This window comes from Chiloscyllium punctatum, chromosome 32 (assembly GCF_047496795.1).
Source record: "Chiloscyllium punctatum isolate Juve2018m chromosome 32, sChiPun1.3, whole genome shotgun sequence".
In the NCBI taxonomy this organism is placed as follows: domain Eukaryota; kingdom Metazoa; phylum Chordata; class Chondrichthyes; order Orectolobiformes; family Hemiscylliidae; genus Chiloscyllium; species Chiloscyllium punctatum.
Window position 1 is genome coordinate 17,722,148 of NC_092770.1, and position 15,396 is coordinate 17,737,543.

General features: G+C 45.8%; 1 protein-coding gene across 1 annotated transcript in view; it reads right to left on the reverse strand.

The window, feature by feature from the left end:
* Positions 1–15,396, reverse strand: part of btbd11b (BTB (POZ) domain containing 11b) — a 134,068-nt gene that overhangs the window by 13,132 nt on the left and 105,540 nt on the right. Inside the window, exons 5-10 of the mRNA XM_072551784.1 lie at positions 14,566–14,731; positions 13,710–13,799; positions 11,067–11,168; positions 7,531–7,624; positions 3,266–3,401; positions 2,768–2,988 (exon numbers count right to left, since the gene is read on the reverse strand). Of these exons, the coding sequence (XP_072407885.1) occupies positions 2,768–2,988; positions 3,266–3,401; positions 7,531–7,624; positions 11,067–11,168; positions 13,710–13,799; positions 14,566–14,731 (809 nt within the window). The remainder of the gene's footprint in view (positions 1–2,767; positions 2,989–3,265; positions 3,402–7,530; positions 7,625–11,066; positions 11,169–13,709; positions 13,800–14,565; positions 14,732–15,396) is intronic.

A 15,396-nucleotide genomic window follows, 5' to 3' on the forward strand; every position in this document is an offset into this window, starting at 1 on the left:
GGACAGACACTATGGGTTGAATGGTCTTCTTCTGTCATGTAAAATTTTATGGTTCTATAATCTGTCACCATGTTCAAACATTCAAACCCTGCATTTCAAAACAGCCTCATCATAGTGAGGGGCAGGGTTTTCTCAATTCGTTCATGGGATGTGGGCATTGCTAACTGGGCCACCGTTTGTTGCCAATCTTTATTTGCTCCTGAAGAAGGTGGTAGTCATTTTTTTTTCTTTATTCATTCACAGGATGAGGATGCCGCTGGTCAGGAAGCATCTTTTGCCGAACCCTAATTGCCTAGAGGGCAGTTACCTTCCCTGAAGGACATTATTTAGCATCTGGCCAGGCTTAGAGCAAAGCCACCAACACCTCCCATACCCTTAAACCACACCGCACCTCTCTGCCCCACCCCTGACCAAATCTGGGGATGAGGTTCTACCTCCCAGCAGTGTCAGGGTCGAGGGGTTGCCACTCTACAACGAGGCCTGCAATGTGGGGGCAGTTTGGTTTCACAGAGGCTGGACCTCAGATAAGTCCAAGGAACTGGCGGGGCCTGGCTATGAGGAGGGAGGGGCCCAGTTTGCGAGGCCTGGCTTGATGGCGGTTGGGGAGGAAGAGGAGGAATGAGAGGAGACTGTCTGATCGGGATGGAATACCTCTGACAGGCACTCTGATGCTTGGCACCACCACTTGGCATGGGAATCAGTTGCTTGATGTTTTTTTAAGGCCTCAATAGGCCCAAGGATGAGCAGGCCATTTGACTTCCCCACTGCAGCCACTAAAGTGGGAGACGCGGCCAGGAGTCAGGGCAGTGATGGCAGAATGAAGGTGGACTCTCTTTCAATGTATCTTTTTATTGTTAAACTATTCAAAATGGTGGCAATAGTTGAAGCTTTTCACTGTATTTTACGGTTATTCACTGTATAACACAAGCGACAATAGATCATTCAATTCAATTCAAGGTTAGAAGTTGTCAGCAAGGCAACAAGGCAGGCCACAAGTGGCAATTTGCAAGCTCCGACATCCAATGGAAGGACCCAACTCAAGTCCCAGTCCCTCAGTGCGCAAGGGCTTGAAAGGTCTCAGGTTGTGACCCTTACCCATTGAGCCTCTGCAGCTGTTGCCCCAAGGTTTAGTGCATCCCTGAGTCCTGGACCTCAGAATGTGCCAGTCGTAGAATGGAAGCAGGCCATTCGGCCCATTGAGTTCCACATGGACCCTTCAAAGAGTATTCCATCCAGACTCTCACGTCTACCCCATCCCTATAACCCTGCATTTTCCCATGGATAATCCAACTAGCCTGCACATCTCTGGACACTACGGACAATCTAGCAAGGCCAATCCACCTAATCTGCACACTTTTGTGTGAGGAAACTGGAGCACCCAGAGGAAACTCACGCGCATGTGCCAACTCCACACAGACAGTCACCCGAGGCTGGAATTGAACCTGGGTCCGTGGCACCGTGATGCAGCGGTGCTAACCACTGAGCCATCATGCCACCCAGTCTGCGGCACTTGGTCAAGGCCAACTCTTTGGAATGAAAGACCAATGAGCTTCAAGCAAATGCATGAAGAAAAGTTCAATTTTATTTCACTTTCTGTAATATTCAATTTGAAATGTTTTGCCTTCGAGCTGAATAAATGACATGAAATGAACACTATAAATATCAAAAGCATTCAAATTGTATTGTAGCACCTTGGGGTCGGAACATGGAGAAAAGTGGAATTTTAGTGTCCTTTCTGTAGCAGTCAATTTGTAATGTATTTTTTTGTAAATATTTATGCTAAGTAATTACCTTGGGAAAAAAGAAATAGCAATACATGATAGGAAACAGGAAACTCTCAGAAATTCTCAGCTTGCGTCTGGAGGAAAAACCACAGGGTATCCAAGGAGCTTCCATTTGCACAGCAACATCACAGAGCCTCTCAAAACACATCACAATTATTGTGGAGAAAAAAATAGCCATATTCTTCATCCTTCTGGAATTTAACATGGATGGACAGAAGGATGGGAGAGAGGAGAGAGAGAGACAGACAGACAAGAGGACAGCGAGAGAGAGAAAAGAGGCAAAAGAGAGAAAAAAGGCGAGCGAGAGAGAAAGAGAGGTAGTGAGAGAGAGAAGAGGTGAGAGAGAGAAAAGAGGAGAGGAAGAGAGTGAGAGAGAAAGAGGCAAGAGAGAGAGAGAAGGGGCGAGAGAGAGAGAGAGAGAGAGAAGAGAGAAATAAAGAGGCGAGAGAGAAGAGAGAGAAAAGAGGAAGGAAAGAGAGAGAGAAAAGAGACGGGAGGGAGAGAGAAAAGAGGCGAGTGGGAGAAAAGAAGCGAGACAGAGAAAAGAGGAAGGAGAGAGAGAGAAGGGGGGAGAGCGAGAAAAAGGGGAGAGTGAGAAAAAAGAGGAGAGAGAGTGAGAGAAAAGAGGAGCGAGAGAAAAGAGTGAGAGAAAGGAGAGCACAAAAGAAAAGAGAAGAGCGCAAGAGAGAAAAGAGGAGTGTGAGAGAGAAGAGAGGAGCGCAATAGAAAAGAGCAAAGACAGAGAGCAAAATATAATAAGGGAGAAAGAAAGAGACAGAAGGGAGAGACGGACAGAAAATGAGAGAGAGAGAGAGACACACACAGGTAGAGAGCGGCAGAAACAGAAGAGACACACAGACAAGACACAGGAGACTACACAAACAGAGAGTGAGACAAAGACACAGAGACAGGGAGCAAGAAACAGACAGACAGAGGACAGAGATGGGGTAGGGAGAAAGAGGGAAACACACATATACACTTACCAAAGCCCCTGATGTCCATGGTAATGTCGACGTATCCATGCTCGGAGCTGTGATACACGGCCTCCCTCAGGACATTCAGTCGGGCCTTGTTGTTCCGGTTGGAGCCTGTGAAATTTGAGGTCGACCCTGCGGGATCTGTCCCCTCGGCCAGAATCTCCTCCAGGGACAATACGTTCCTCGTTTCCTTCTCCGAGTGGGCAAGCAATTTCCGAAACACATTCCTAAGCAGGCAGGATGTGAAAATACAGGAATAACGCTCGTGAATGATTCCAAGGAATGGTGGGTGATGGCAGTCCCCAAACATGCAAACCTCAAGCAAACTAAGAAGCTGGATAAACTGCAACTCACTGTATCCGATCCAAACCAGTGCCCACCTAGAGCAGTTCAGCCCCATATTTACCCATCCGCTCCTCTCTGTCTGAATGCTCGTGCACCCCCATCCCCTCAGTGAGAGGTGCTGACCCCACCCACCCACCCACCCACCCATGCCCCAGTTACCTGTGGCCATGAGCAGCAGCCTGGCTGTATGCACTCATGTCACCGTGTGGAGTGACTGAGAAGCCATTCCGACATGTCGTCCCAATTATCGGCTCTGCTCCCCGCTCCAGGAGTATATCCACAAGTTCAAAATTACCTGAAACGCCAACACATTTGTCCTGTCAGAACAAACCTGTGTTCAGTTAATGATTCCAGTCTGACAGTTTCAATATAAACCAGTGAGTGATGGGTGATGTAACACTGCGGACTGCCTGTTCCCAAGAAAAAAGATTTTAAAAAAACCTTGCATTTAACTAGTCCTTCAGACACAACTGCACTCCCTCAGCACTGACCCTCCGACAGCGCGGCGCTCCCTCAGCACTGACCCTCCGACAGTGTGGCGCTCCCTCAGCACTGACCCTCCGACAGTGCGGTGCTCCCTCAATACTGACCCTCCGACAGTGCGGTGCTCCCTCAATACTGACCCTCGACTGCGCGGCGCTCCCTCAACACTGACCCTCTGACAATGTGGCGCTCCCTCACTACTAAGGCTCTGACGGTGCAGCTCTCCCTCAGCACTGACCCTCTGACATTGCGGCACTCCCTCAGCACTGACCCTCCAACAGTGTGGCACTCCCTCAGCACTGACCCTCCGACAGTGCGGCACTCCCTCAGCACTGACCCTCCGACAGTGCGGTGCTCCCTCAGCACTGACCCACCAAGAGAGATGGGTGGGAGCGACCGAACAAAATAATAAACAAAAGACAGACAAAAAGAAAACCATAAAAATGTGATTGACCAGAAAACAACAAACATTAGGAACAGGACTTAAAACAAGCAATAGGCTACAGTGTATCAAGATACACGAGCTGAAATATTTATGATTCTGAGGGGGCTTTGAAGGGTTGATGCAAGTTTACTCTCAAATGGAATCAGGACAAAAGGGAATGCTTTATGAATAAGTTGTCTCCCTTTTGACTCATAGATGATGCAGTTTTTTTTTGCCCAAGGTGTTCTTAAATCTTTGGAATGCTCTTCTCCAAACTTGTGCTCTAGACCTTGCCGCTCCCTCAGCCAAGCTGTTCCAGCACAGTTACAACACTGGTATCTACTCGACAATGTGGAAAATTGCCTAGGTATGTTCGGTACTCAAATAGGTGGACAAATTAATGCCACATCAGTCTACTCTCGATCATCAGTAAAGTGATGGAAGGTGTCAGCATATGCTATCAAGCAGCACCTGCTCAGCAACACCCAGTTTGGGTTCCACCAGGGTCACTCAGCCAATGACCTCATTCCAGCCCTGGTTCAAAAGAGCTGAATTCCAAAGGTGAGGTGAGGTGAGGGTGACAGCCCTTGACATTGAGGCTGCATGAGTGCGGCATCAAGAAACCCCAGCAATACTGGAAACAATGGGCATCAGGAGGCAAACTCTCCAGTGGTTGGAGTCATACCTGGCACATAACAAGAGAGCTTTGTTGTTGGAGATCAGTCTCTGCTCCAGGACATCTCTGCAGGAGTTCCTCAGGGTAGTGTCCTAGGCCCAACCATTTTCAGCTGCTTCATCAGTGACTTTCCCTCCATCTTAAGGTCAGAAGGGGGGATGTTGACCAAAGGTTGCATAATGTTCAGCACCATTCCAACTCCTCAGATACTGAAGCAGTCCATGTCCAAATGCCACAAGATCTGGACAATATCCAGGCTTAGGCTGACAAGTGGCAAGTAACAGTCACGCCACACAAATGCCAGGCTATCACCATCACCAATAAGAGTCAAATTCACCACTGCCCTTCAACATTCAATGCCGTTTGCATCACTGAATCCCAAATATCAATAGCCAGGGGGGGTTACCATTGGCCAGAAACTCAAATGGACTAATCATATAAATACAATGGCTACAAGAGCTGGTGAGACGCAAGGAACACTGCAGCAAGTAACACATCTCCTCACTCCCCAAAGCCTGTCCATCATCTACAAGGCACAAGTCAGGAGTGTGATGGAATACTCCCCACTTGCCTGGATGGGTGCAGCTTCAACGACACTCAAGAAGCTTGACACCATCCAGTACAGAGCAGCCCGCTTGATTGGCACTACATCCACAAACATCCATTCTCTCCACCACTGATGCTCAGCAGCAGCAGTGTGCACTATCTACAAGCTGCACTGCAGGAATTCACTGAAGATCCTCAGACAGCACCCTCTATCTAGAAGGACCAGGGCAGCAGATACATGGGAACACTGCCACCTACAAGCCACACACCATCCTGTCATGGAACTATATCACTGTTCCTTCACTGTCGCTGGGTCAAAATTGTAGAATTCCCTCCCTAACGGCATTGTGGGTCCACCTACAGCAGCTCAAGAAAGTAGGTAACCCCCGCCTTCTCAAAGGCAACTAGGGACAGGCAATAAACGTTGGCCCAGCCAGTGACACCTACGCCCAACAAATGGATTTTTAAAAAAAGACAGTATTGGAGACATTTGACCATTGAATTTATTCAACACTGAATCAGGCAGATTTTTGATTGATAAGAAAGACTTATGTTATAAGCATCACAATGGCAAGTTAACACCACAATCAAATAGAATGATTTTATTAAGCAGTGGAGCAGGGCTTGAGGCATCAAATGATCTATTCCTGCTTCTGTTGCACGTTCTTGGAGGAACACCAGGATGTCGGAGCAGGATACAGACTATTCCACCCTTGGAAGAAAGATAAAATCGCAAGACCGAAGAACCCAGTGCCATTTCTGCATTTTTAGATTTGAAAATTATTACAATCCCAGATGACGATAATACAGGTCAAGTTAAATTCCTAGCTCGATAGGTCATATTTTATTTAAATTAGTTAACGGGGTGGTTGGTCACTAAATCATATTCACATACGTAACAAACAGAAGGAACAAAATGCAAAAGGAGATGGTAACGGTTGTAGTGAAGAAAACGAAACACTAGAGTGAGTGTGAATGGCTGTAATATTCAAAATTTAATATCCCCATCCTCTAACCTCTCTGTGACCTCCCCTTCTGAACTTCCTCTCCTTTCAATGGTGTAAAGCCCATCCCTTTTCCACCTCCTTCTGTTCCTAAGAAATGTCTCATTTGACTCGAAACGCTAACTTGGTTTCTTTCTCTCTCTCTCCACAGACGCTGCCAGACCTGCTGAGTTTCTCCAGCATTTTCTGATTCTACCTCAAAGAAGCAGATAGCCGGCCCGACTGTCGGAGTCTGCCACCTACTGCGCTGCTGCTTGCTTGCCAGTGCTGGGGGGCAATCTACCCCATGGTCTCTGAACAGTTTACTGTTAGTTTCCAACTGATCCCTGATTGGGAGAAAGTGAGGACCGCAGATGTTGGAGATCAGAGTTGAGTGTGTGGTGTTGGAAAAGCACAGCAGGTCAGGCAGCATCTGAAGAGCAGGAGAATCGAAGTTTCAGGCATAAGCCCTTCCAGCACCACACCTAATTGGCAAAGGCATTGCCATGGAGGAAGAAATGGGACACTGTAGGCTCCCAAGCTCATGGGCAGTTTAAAAGAAAGCAGAAGTCCTGAACTTAATTCGTTCATGAAATAAGATCATGATCGTGTGCTGCTTTTAGCGAAAGCCCTGTTACACATTTGATGGTTATCTTAAATTCTGTTGTTAGTGCAGCAACTCTGGATTGCTGAGCAAGTTCTGACCAATTGCGGAATCACATCTGACAGATGTCCTGTAGAAAGTAGACAAAGTAGAAAAACGTCATCGTGCAGTTAGGGTGTGAACGCCAGGAATCAACTCTCTTCTGAACACCGGCAATGAGGCTTCTGAAGTTAGGAGCTCGGAACCGAGATTATGAAGATACAAATTAGGACTAGGCCCTTCAAGCCTACTCTGCCATTCAAGAGAATTGCAGTTGATCTGCTGGTGGCTTCAAATCCACTTTCCTGCCTAACACCACACCACCCCACCTCCCCCAACCAGTGCCACTGCATTCCAAGAATCTCCTGCCTTCAAAATATTCAACAACCTACCTTCACTAGAGTTTCAACAACTCAAGTCTTGGAGAGAATTTCTCCTCACTTCCATTTTAAATGGGAAGACATCATTTTTTTCCCCCCAATTATGTCCCCTGGTTCTACTCTCTCCCACGAGGGTGTCCATCCTATCAGCAAATTCCGAATGGATTCTCTTGACAAATGCGCCGATTTTGATAAAAGCCCCAACCATTTGAGCTCTCGAGCTGTGGATTTGGAGGAACGTGCCATTGATGGAATGCTCGCACACCTACAGTATTGCCAAGTCACTCACCGGCTGCAGCTGCTAGCTGCAATGGGGTCTCAGAGTAATTCTCACCCCCTTGTCCGACAGACCCTTCGACATTCGCACCAGCATCGAGCAGCAACTGCAGGAGAAGAGGAGAAAATTGTTAAAACTCCTGAACTGGGAGTCCCAGGTTCAAGTCCCACCTGCTCCAGAGGCGTGCAATAACATCTCAGAACGAGTTGATTAGAAAATATCTTCTGGTTGATGTTTTGAGAAACCTGCATTTTTAACACTGACAGTGAAGGCCTTTTTATTTTCAATTCCTCCAGTAATAATGTACATCCCTAAATGCAACCATCTAGTTACCATGTATCTGGTAGTTTGTCTCTTGTAGAAAGAGTGCAGAGGTGGTTTACCAGAAATGGTTCCAGGAATGAAACACTATCATTGTGAAGTGGGGTGGGGGGGGGGGGCGTGTTCTGGTCATTTGGCACACTGACCTCTACACCGCTGAAGCCTACTCACAGACACATCCTCTTACTGCCCCCTCGACCATGAACTCACCTCCCATCACCAAACCATCATCTCCCAGACCATTCACAACCTCATCATCTCTGGGGATCTCCAACCTTATCTTCCATGAACCCCGCACCACCCGATTCTACCTCCTACCCAGGATTCACAAACCTGCCTTTCCCATCGACCCATTGTCTCAGCCTGCTCCTGTCCCACTGAACTCACCTCTGCCTACCTTGACACTGTCCTGTCCCCCCTCAGTCCAGGAACTCCCCACCTACTTTCGGGAAACCACCCATGCCCTTCACCTCCGCCAAGACTTGCATTTCCCTGGCCCCCTATGCTTTATCTTCACCATGGACAAACAGTCCTTGCACAATCTGTCTGCCACGACAAAGGTCTCCAAGCCCTCCGTTCCGTCCTCTCACGCCGTCCCAACCAGTACCCTTCCACCCTCGTCCACCTGGCTGAACTGGTCCTCACCATTAAAATCCTCTCCTTCCAATCCTCCCACTTCCTCCAAACTAAAGGGGTAGCCATGGGCACCCACATGGGCCCCAGCTTTGCCTGACTCTTTGTCGGGTATGTGAAACAGTTGATCTTTCACAGCTACACCGGCACCATCTCCCACCTTTTCCTCCGCTACATCGATGACTGTATCGGTGCTACCTCGTGCTCCCACGAGGAGGTTGAACAGTTCATCCTCACCAACCTCAAATTCACCTAGACCATTCGGACACCTCCCTTCACTTCCTGGACCTCTCCATCACCATCTCCAGTGACAGACTAATCACGGACATCTACTACAAACGCACAGACTCCCACAGCTACCTGGACTACACCTCCTCCCACCATGCTATCCCTTATTCCCAATTTCTCCGTCTCCACTATATCTGTTCCCAGGATGACCAATTCCTGCACCTCCACCCTCAAACCCCATCCCTCCGAATGCGACAAGGACAGAATGTACCCCCCCTCCCTGGTGCTCACCTTACACCCACCAACCTTCCCTCCGCAACTCCCTCATCAGGTCCACACTCCCCACCAGCCCTTAAGCCCACTCCTGGCAACTTCCCCTGTCATCACAGGGAGCGCAAAACCTGCATCCACACCTACACCCTCACCTTCATCCAAGGCCCCAAAGGATCCTTTCACATCTGACACAAATTTACCTGTACCTCCACTAATGTACTGTATCCGTTGCACCCAAAGTGGCCTCCTCTACATCAGGGAGACAGGACGCCAACTTGCAGATAGTTTCAGAGAACATCTCTGGGACATCCACATCAACCAACCCCAGTGCCCAGTGGCTGAACAATTCAATTCCCCTTCCTAATCCATCAAGGACATGCAGGTCCTGGGCCTTCTCCATCACCAAACCCTAACCACCCAACGCCTGGAGGAAGCATGCCTCACCTTCTCCCTTGGGACCCTACAACCCCACGGCATTAATGTGGATTCACCAGTTTCTTCATTTCCCCCCCCAACCTTATCCCAGTCCCAACTCGGCACTGCCCTCATGACCCATCCATCATCTTTCCCATCTATCTGCTCCACCCTCCTCTCCAACCTATCACCTCTTTCCCACCTTCATCTTTGTATTGCAGTCCCAGCTACCTTCCCCCCAGCCTCACCCCCTTCCAATTTTATCTCTCAGCCCCCCATCCATAAGCCTAATTTCTGATGAAGGGCTTATGCCCGAAACATCAGTTCTCCTGTTCCTTGGATGCTGTCTGACCTGCTGTGCTTTTCCAGTATCACTCTTGACTCTGATCTCCAGCATCCGCAGTCCACACTTTCTCCTACTGGTGATGGTGGGCGAGTTTGAAGAGCAGAAGGTAGGATCAGAAGTTAGGAGGGGATTTGGAACACTGCGGGGACTATTAGGGTTAGTCAGGCACCAGAGCAGGGTGGGTGTTCAGGAGCATGGGGGAGAGGCAGCTGCAGGGAGCAATGAATACAGAGAAATCAAAATGTCCAATGTGGCCTACATGTGGCTCCCTCTCAATGCCTAAAGGTGGTAAGTTGTCAGTATTACCCTCCTCTGAAGGCGTCACAGCAGGTTCTGTCTCAAAGCTCTACAGATTGAGGTCTGAGTTGTAACGATAACACCCAGTCTGCATAGTGATTCCTCACTTCCCCCTTTCAGCTGAGGCTGAAACCTGATCCAGGTCCCCGAGTGAGAAGCTATTCAGGAAAATCTTCTTTAAATTGCCTTGAGCACTAAATCCTCTCTTCCTGAAACCAGTTTGCAAACACAAGTCCTGTTCGAACTGTTGGCAAGGTGTCAATAAAATCAACTGACAGACTCTGCACTCGGAGTGTGAAGTCTCTCACAGGGTGAGCCTGTGTGTGGAGAAATTGCTGGAGGGTTTTAGTCTGATCCATTGTGCCAGGAAAGGGGGGATCTACTTTCATGTATTAAATAGAAGAGCAAATGAAGGTTTTAACATTATTACAGCTGATCAGGAAAGTGATGGCCAGTGGTATTTTCCCTAGATTAGTAATCCTGAACCTCAAGCTAATGATCTGGGAACAGTTTAAAATCTCACTTGGCTGATGGGGACATTTGAATCAAAAATAATAAATTAAAAGCTAGCCTAATTGTCACAGTATAGCCATTATTGATTGTCGGGAATCAGATAGGTTTTTACTAATGTCTGTTGGGGAAGGAAACTGCTGTCCTTACCAGGTCCAGTCTACATGTGACTCCAGACCCACAACTGCCCTCTGAAATGGTCCTAACAAACCACTCCGATTCAGGAACAATGAGAGATGGATGGCAAATGCAATCCCACGAAGGAACGAAAACAAAACAGGTCAGGTAACGGCCATACCACATCCTTTAAATGAAGCAAGGTGGTGCAAACAAACCTGAAGTCAAGGTGCACAAATGTTGAAAACCCTTCTTGTCTCTAGCTATGTCGTGCTGCAATGGAGTGAGATTTTCAGAACCTCTACATTTATTTTACAGCCTGCACTGACCATCGGAGAATATTCAATGACACAGACTACAGGACTTTCTGCCTGATTTAGTTACTGATCATTAATATTCCTCTGATTACCTGAACTACAGCGATGTGACCATGTAGCACAGCCAGGGTCAGAGCAGTCCAATGTCGTGTCTCCAAAGGGATAGATGGGTATTTGAGAGATGGGCTGGGAACCTGCAGCACATAGAACAGGTTATCAAGTCAGACTGAGTTTACATACACTAACACACACACAGTCCAACTGGTGTTTGCGCACAGGAAATTGTACACCAATACACACATGCTCCAACACACAACTCACACCAATGTACATACAGATACAAGCATGTGTACAGACTGCAATATGATGTTCTTATCCCAGTTGGTTTTATAACTGGACAAGTTAGATCCCAAACTAAAATCTGACTTAATGGATCATATTTTGTTTTTTTTTTCCCTGGTGTTAACGAAATGGTCTTTCACTGAAACACAAACATATGATTCTACAGCTTCCGTTTTAACAATAAAAAAAGTTAGTAACACAGAAGAAATGAAGTTATTTAAATATGACATAAGTTTAAAGATTTTGAAACACATGGTAAATTAGAATCCAATTAACCTGAACAGCGCTTCTTTCCAATACTCAAACACCAGAGAGAGAATTCTCTTTCTATCAAACACAGAGCTTGACTCAGCTGTGGCTTCAATTCCCTAGTCTTGAGAACCTGATGGCTTTTTCTCAATTCTTCCTACAACTGAGCATTGCTTTTCTTAGCATCAAAATATATCTTCAGGATTTTAACCAAACACTTCTGACCTGGAACTTTAAAACTAAACTTATTACACTGAAGTAAAGTATTTCTTAACAGTTGCAAACTATTTCACACATCCAGGTTCAGGTAACATTTCTACAAAGCTGCCAAACTGAAATCCAAGAGCTTTTCTCCAAGTTAGAGATATTTCCCTAAATTAGAAGAAAATCAACCAACCATTTTCTAGCCTTTTAAACTGAAAGCTGAATGCACAACTGTCTACTTTTCTCAACTGTAAACTCTCCCAATCAGAACAGTTTCCCATCAACCTCTAATAACTCAAATAAAAGCAAAAAACTATGGAAGCTAGAAATCTGACAGAAACCCAGGGAATGCTGGAGAAATTCAGCAGGTCTGGCACCATTTACGGAGACAGAAATAGGGATAACGTTTTAAGTCTAGTATCAAAATGTTATCTCCGTGTCTCTCTGACGTTGCCAGTCTTGCTGAATTTCTCCAGCATTCTCTTTTTATTAAATCTTCAAGAACTCTTTCTCTCTCAGACTGTTGTTAGTTTTTATAACTAAATCACTATGGCTACAAAAATATCAACAAATTAATCATTAAACCATCTCAAACATGCAGACCAAAACCCACGTACCACTAATTCAAATTCCAACCTCAAAGGTAAATTATATTCAAAAGAAAGCAAATACTTTACATCACAGCGTATACACATGCTATCCAACACACACACACCAACGCCACAAAAATACAGAAAGGCTTAATTATAGTTGGTTTCCATGCTATTAACAGTTACATCATTGACATGTATTTTATATCAGTGCTGATGTTTACAGAGAAGAGCAAAAAGGACAAAAAAAAAGGAAGGAAAGAACTTGAATTCTAACAAGGCATCTCATCAAATGAATTATTTTGAAAGTATTGTTTTGTGTGACAAATGCAATGGCCAATGGGTATACAGCAAGACCCCACACATAGCAGACTCAGTGATAACATTCAAAAGGAAATCGGATAACATTGCATACATATGACAACAATACAGGAAAAAAGCCTGATATAGCTCTTTCCAGCATTACAAGAGGGACTTCACAAACACTTATTGGCTGTAAAGTACTTTGAGATGTTCGTTGGTTGCGAAGTTGTCACATAAATGCAAGATTTTCTTTAAGAACCTGCATTGCCAAAGTGGTCTTCATCTACATTGTAACATTCTCCGACAGCAAAATTCCATTCTTGTCAATGGTAGAAACAGGTGGCAAAACCAGTGCATACATTCAATAACTGCAATCAGAAATTACACATCAGAGTGGGGGGAAAGGCTGGTACATCCATGTGCACCTTAAATATTAATTAATTAATTAATCCATAAAGACATCAGGTCTAACAGATGGAAACTAATACAGCCCCACCCAATAAATCACATACTTGCTATTTACAGGATATTCAGGTGCAGAATATTTTGAGCTTTTGGAGGACCTCCTTCCTTTATGATAAACGTACTGATAATTAACAATGTCCAGTTACATAGACCTGTTAATACAGTAAAACATCTCTAACACACTTTGCAGGAGTGTGGTCAATGAGTGGGCAACGCTGAAGGAGTACTGCATTGTTGGAGGTACTTTCTTTCCAGATGACACCTTAAACCGAGAACCCAACTGCTCATTCAGGTGAACGTAAAAGATTATGACCCACCTGATTATTTGAAATGTAGGCGTGTTTGCCCTGATATCCAATATATAACCTCTAATCAACATCACATCCAGGTAACCCTGTTATAATCAGGCAGCTGCATGTGGGATCTGGCTATGCACAAATGTGCTGTTGCATTTTCCACATGACAGTACCGACTACACTTCAAAAGTACTTCACTTGCTGTAAATCCAATGACTCCTGGTGGACAGGAAAAGGTGCTATACAAACATAAGACTCACTCTGCGGCCTCGATCATTCTCATTACCTCACAGTTTACATCTGCTCCGGCATCAAGTAACATCTGGACCATGGCCTCATCTCCCCGAGCACAGGCATACATTAGTGGACTCAGACCCTGCGCATTAAAAAGTCCATATTCACAGATTATGCAACAGCTAGAGCTGCATCGATTAATATTAGAAGATAAATGTTAAGCGGCTTATAAGATGCTCCGTGCTATCTGTAGTTAAACATATCTGAGATAACTGGTACATTACTTTTAAAATTCCTACCCAAAAGTGAAAGGTACTTCTAAAATACATGCTAGGAGCCAAATTGGACACAACAGCAATATTTACAATAATGTGATCCAGGTCATAGATCCTTCTCAGGAAATAACCCGCAGAAATAATTTTATTTGCATTATGACAATAATTACACATGAACATTGTAAATGTGGCTAATTCGTGACATTAACCTGACATTGGAAAGATACATTTCTAAGGTGAGAGGAAAGAGATTTTAAAAAGACATGGGGGGGGGCAATTTTTTTTCTTTTACACAGAGGGTAGTTAGTGTGCGGAATGAAATTCCTGAGGAAGTGGTGGATGTGGGTAGAACTGCAATGTTTAAGAGAGAATTGGGCAAGTACATGAAGAGGAAAGGTTTGGAGAGATATAGAGCAGGCAGGTGGGACTAGTTTAGTTTGGGATTATGTTCGACATGGACTGATTGCACCAAAGGGTCTGTTTCCATGCTGTATGATTCTGTTTGAGGGATGTTAAATGAATGCTGGAGGAAACTGGCACAGAATTGTCAGCCATTTATATTTCTCAAGCAATTTAACAAATGAGAAGGGATTTCTACTCTGAAATGCTTCAACTCACAGCCCACTGCTGTACCTGCTCACTCCTGGTGTTGATGCCATCAGGTCCCAGAAGGTTAATGGCCTGATTGACCAGGTCTGTCCTGCCACAGTTCAACATGCGGAATCCCAGCCCTTGGTGAAACTTGGCCTCAGTCGCTGCTGCGTCAAGTTTCAGGGAGGCAGAGAAGCAGTCATCCGCTCTGTGAGAGAGAGAGAGAGAGAGAGAGAGAGGGAGAGAGAGAGAAAGAAAGAAAGAAAGAAAGAAAGGAGAGAGAGAACGGAGCTCAATCACAAGTAGTACAAGAGGGGCATCATGTTTGTCTTGTTGAGCCCAGAGATCATCTGTTCAAATCTCACCACAGTGAGCCATGACATTCCATGCAAATATTCCAGGAATGTGCAAATAGGTTATAGACAGGCAGCAAAGCCCATAAAATCCCTGTGTATCTGACCTGCATGTGATTCTCACAGACCTCAATAGAGTGGGCAATAAATACAATCTTCAAGCAAGTAGTCCATTGGAGGGAATAGCTGTTCTTTCTCCTTCCATTCTTTTCGGTTGTCTCTCTCACAGCTTTGTTACTGTTCCTCCTTTAATGCATTCTCCCCTTTTCTCTCTCTCTCTCTCTCTCTCTTTCTTCTCTGGGCTGCTTTTCCTGACTTTCCCCTGTCCTCATTTTTAAACACACCTCCAGGGAAGGTGGGACTTGAACCTGGAGCTTCTGGTCCAGAAGTAGGGATGTTACCACTGTGCCAGTATAGCCCTCCCATCTGTAGATTCAGTTTAACAACCTTCCCCCCCCCCCCCCCCCCGATCTCTCAACCCTGTTCACTTCCCTGACCAAAAGCCAATGAAGAGCAGGGG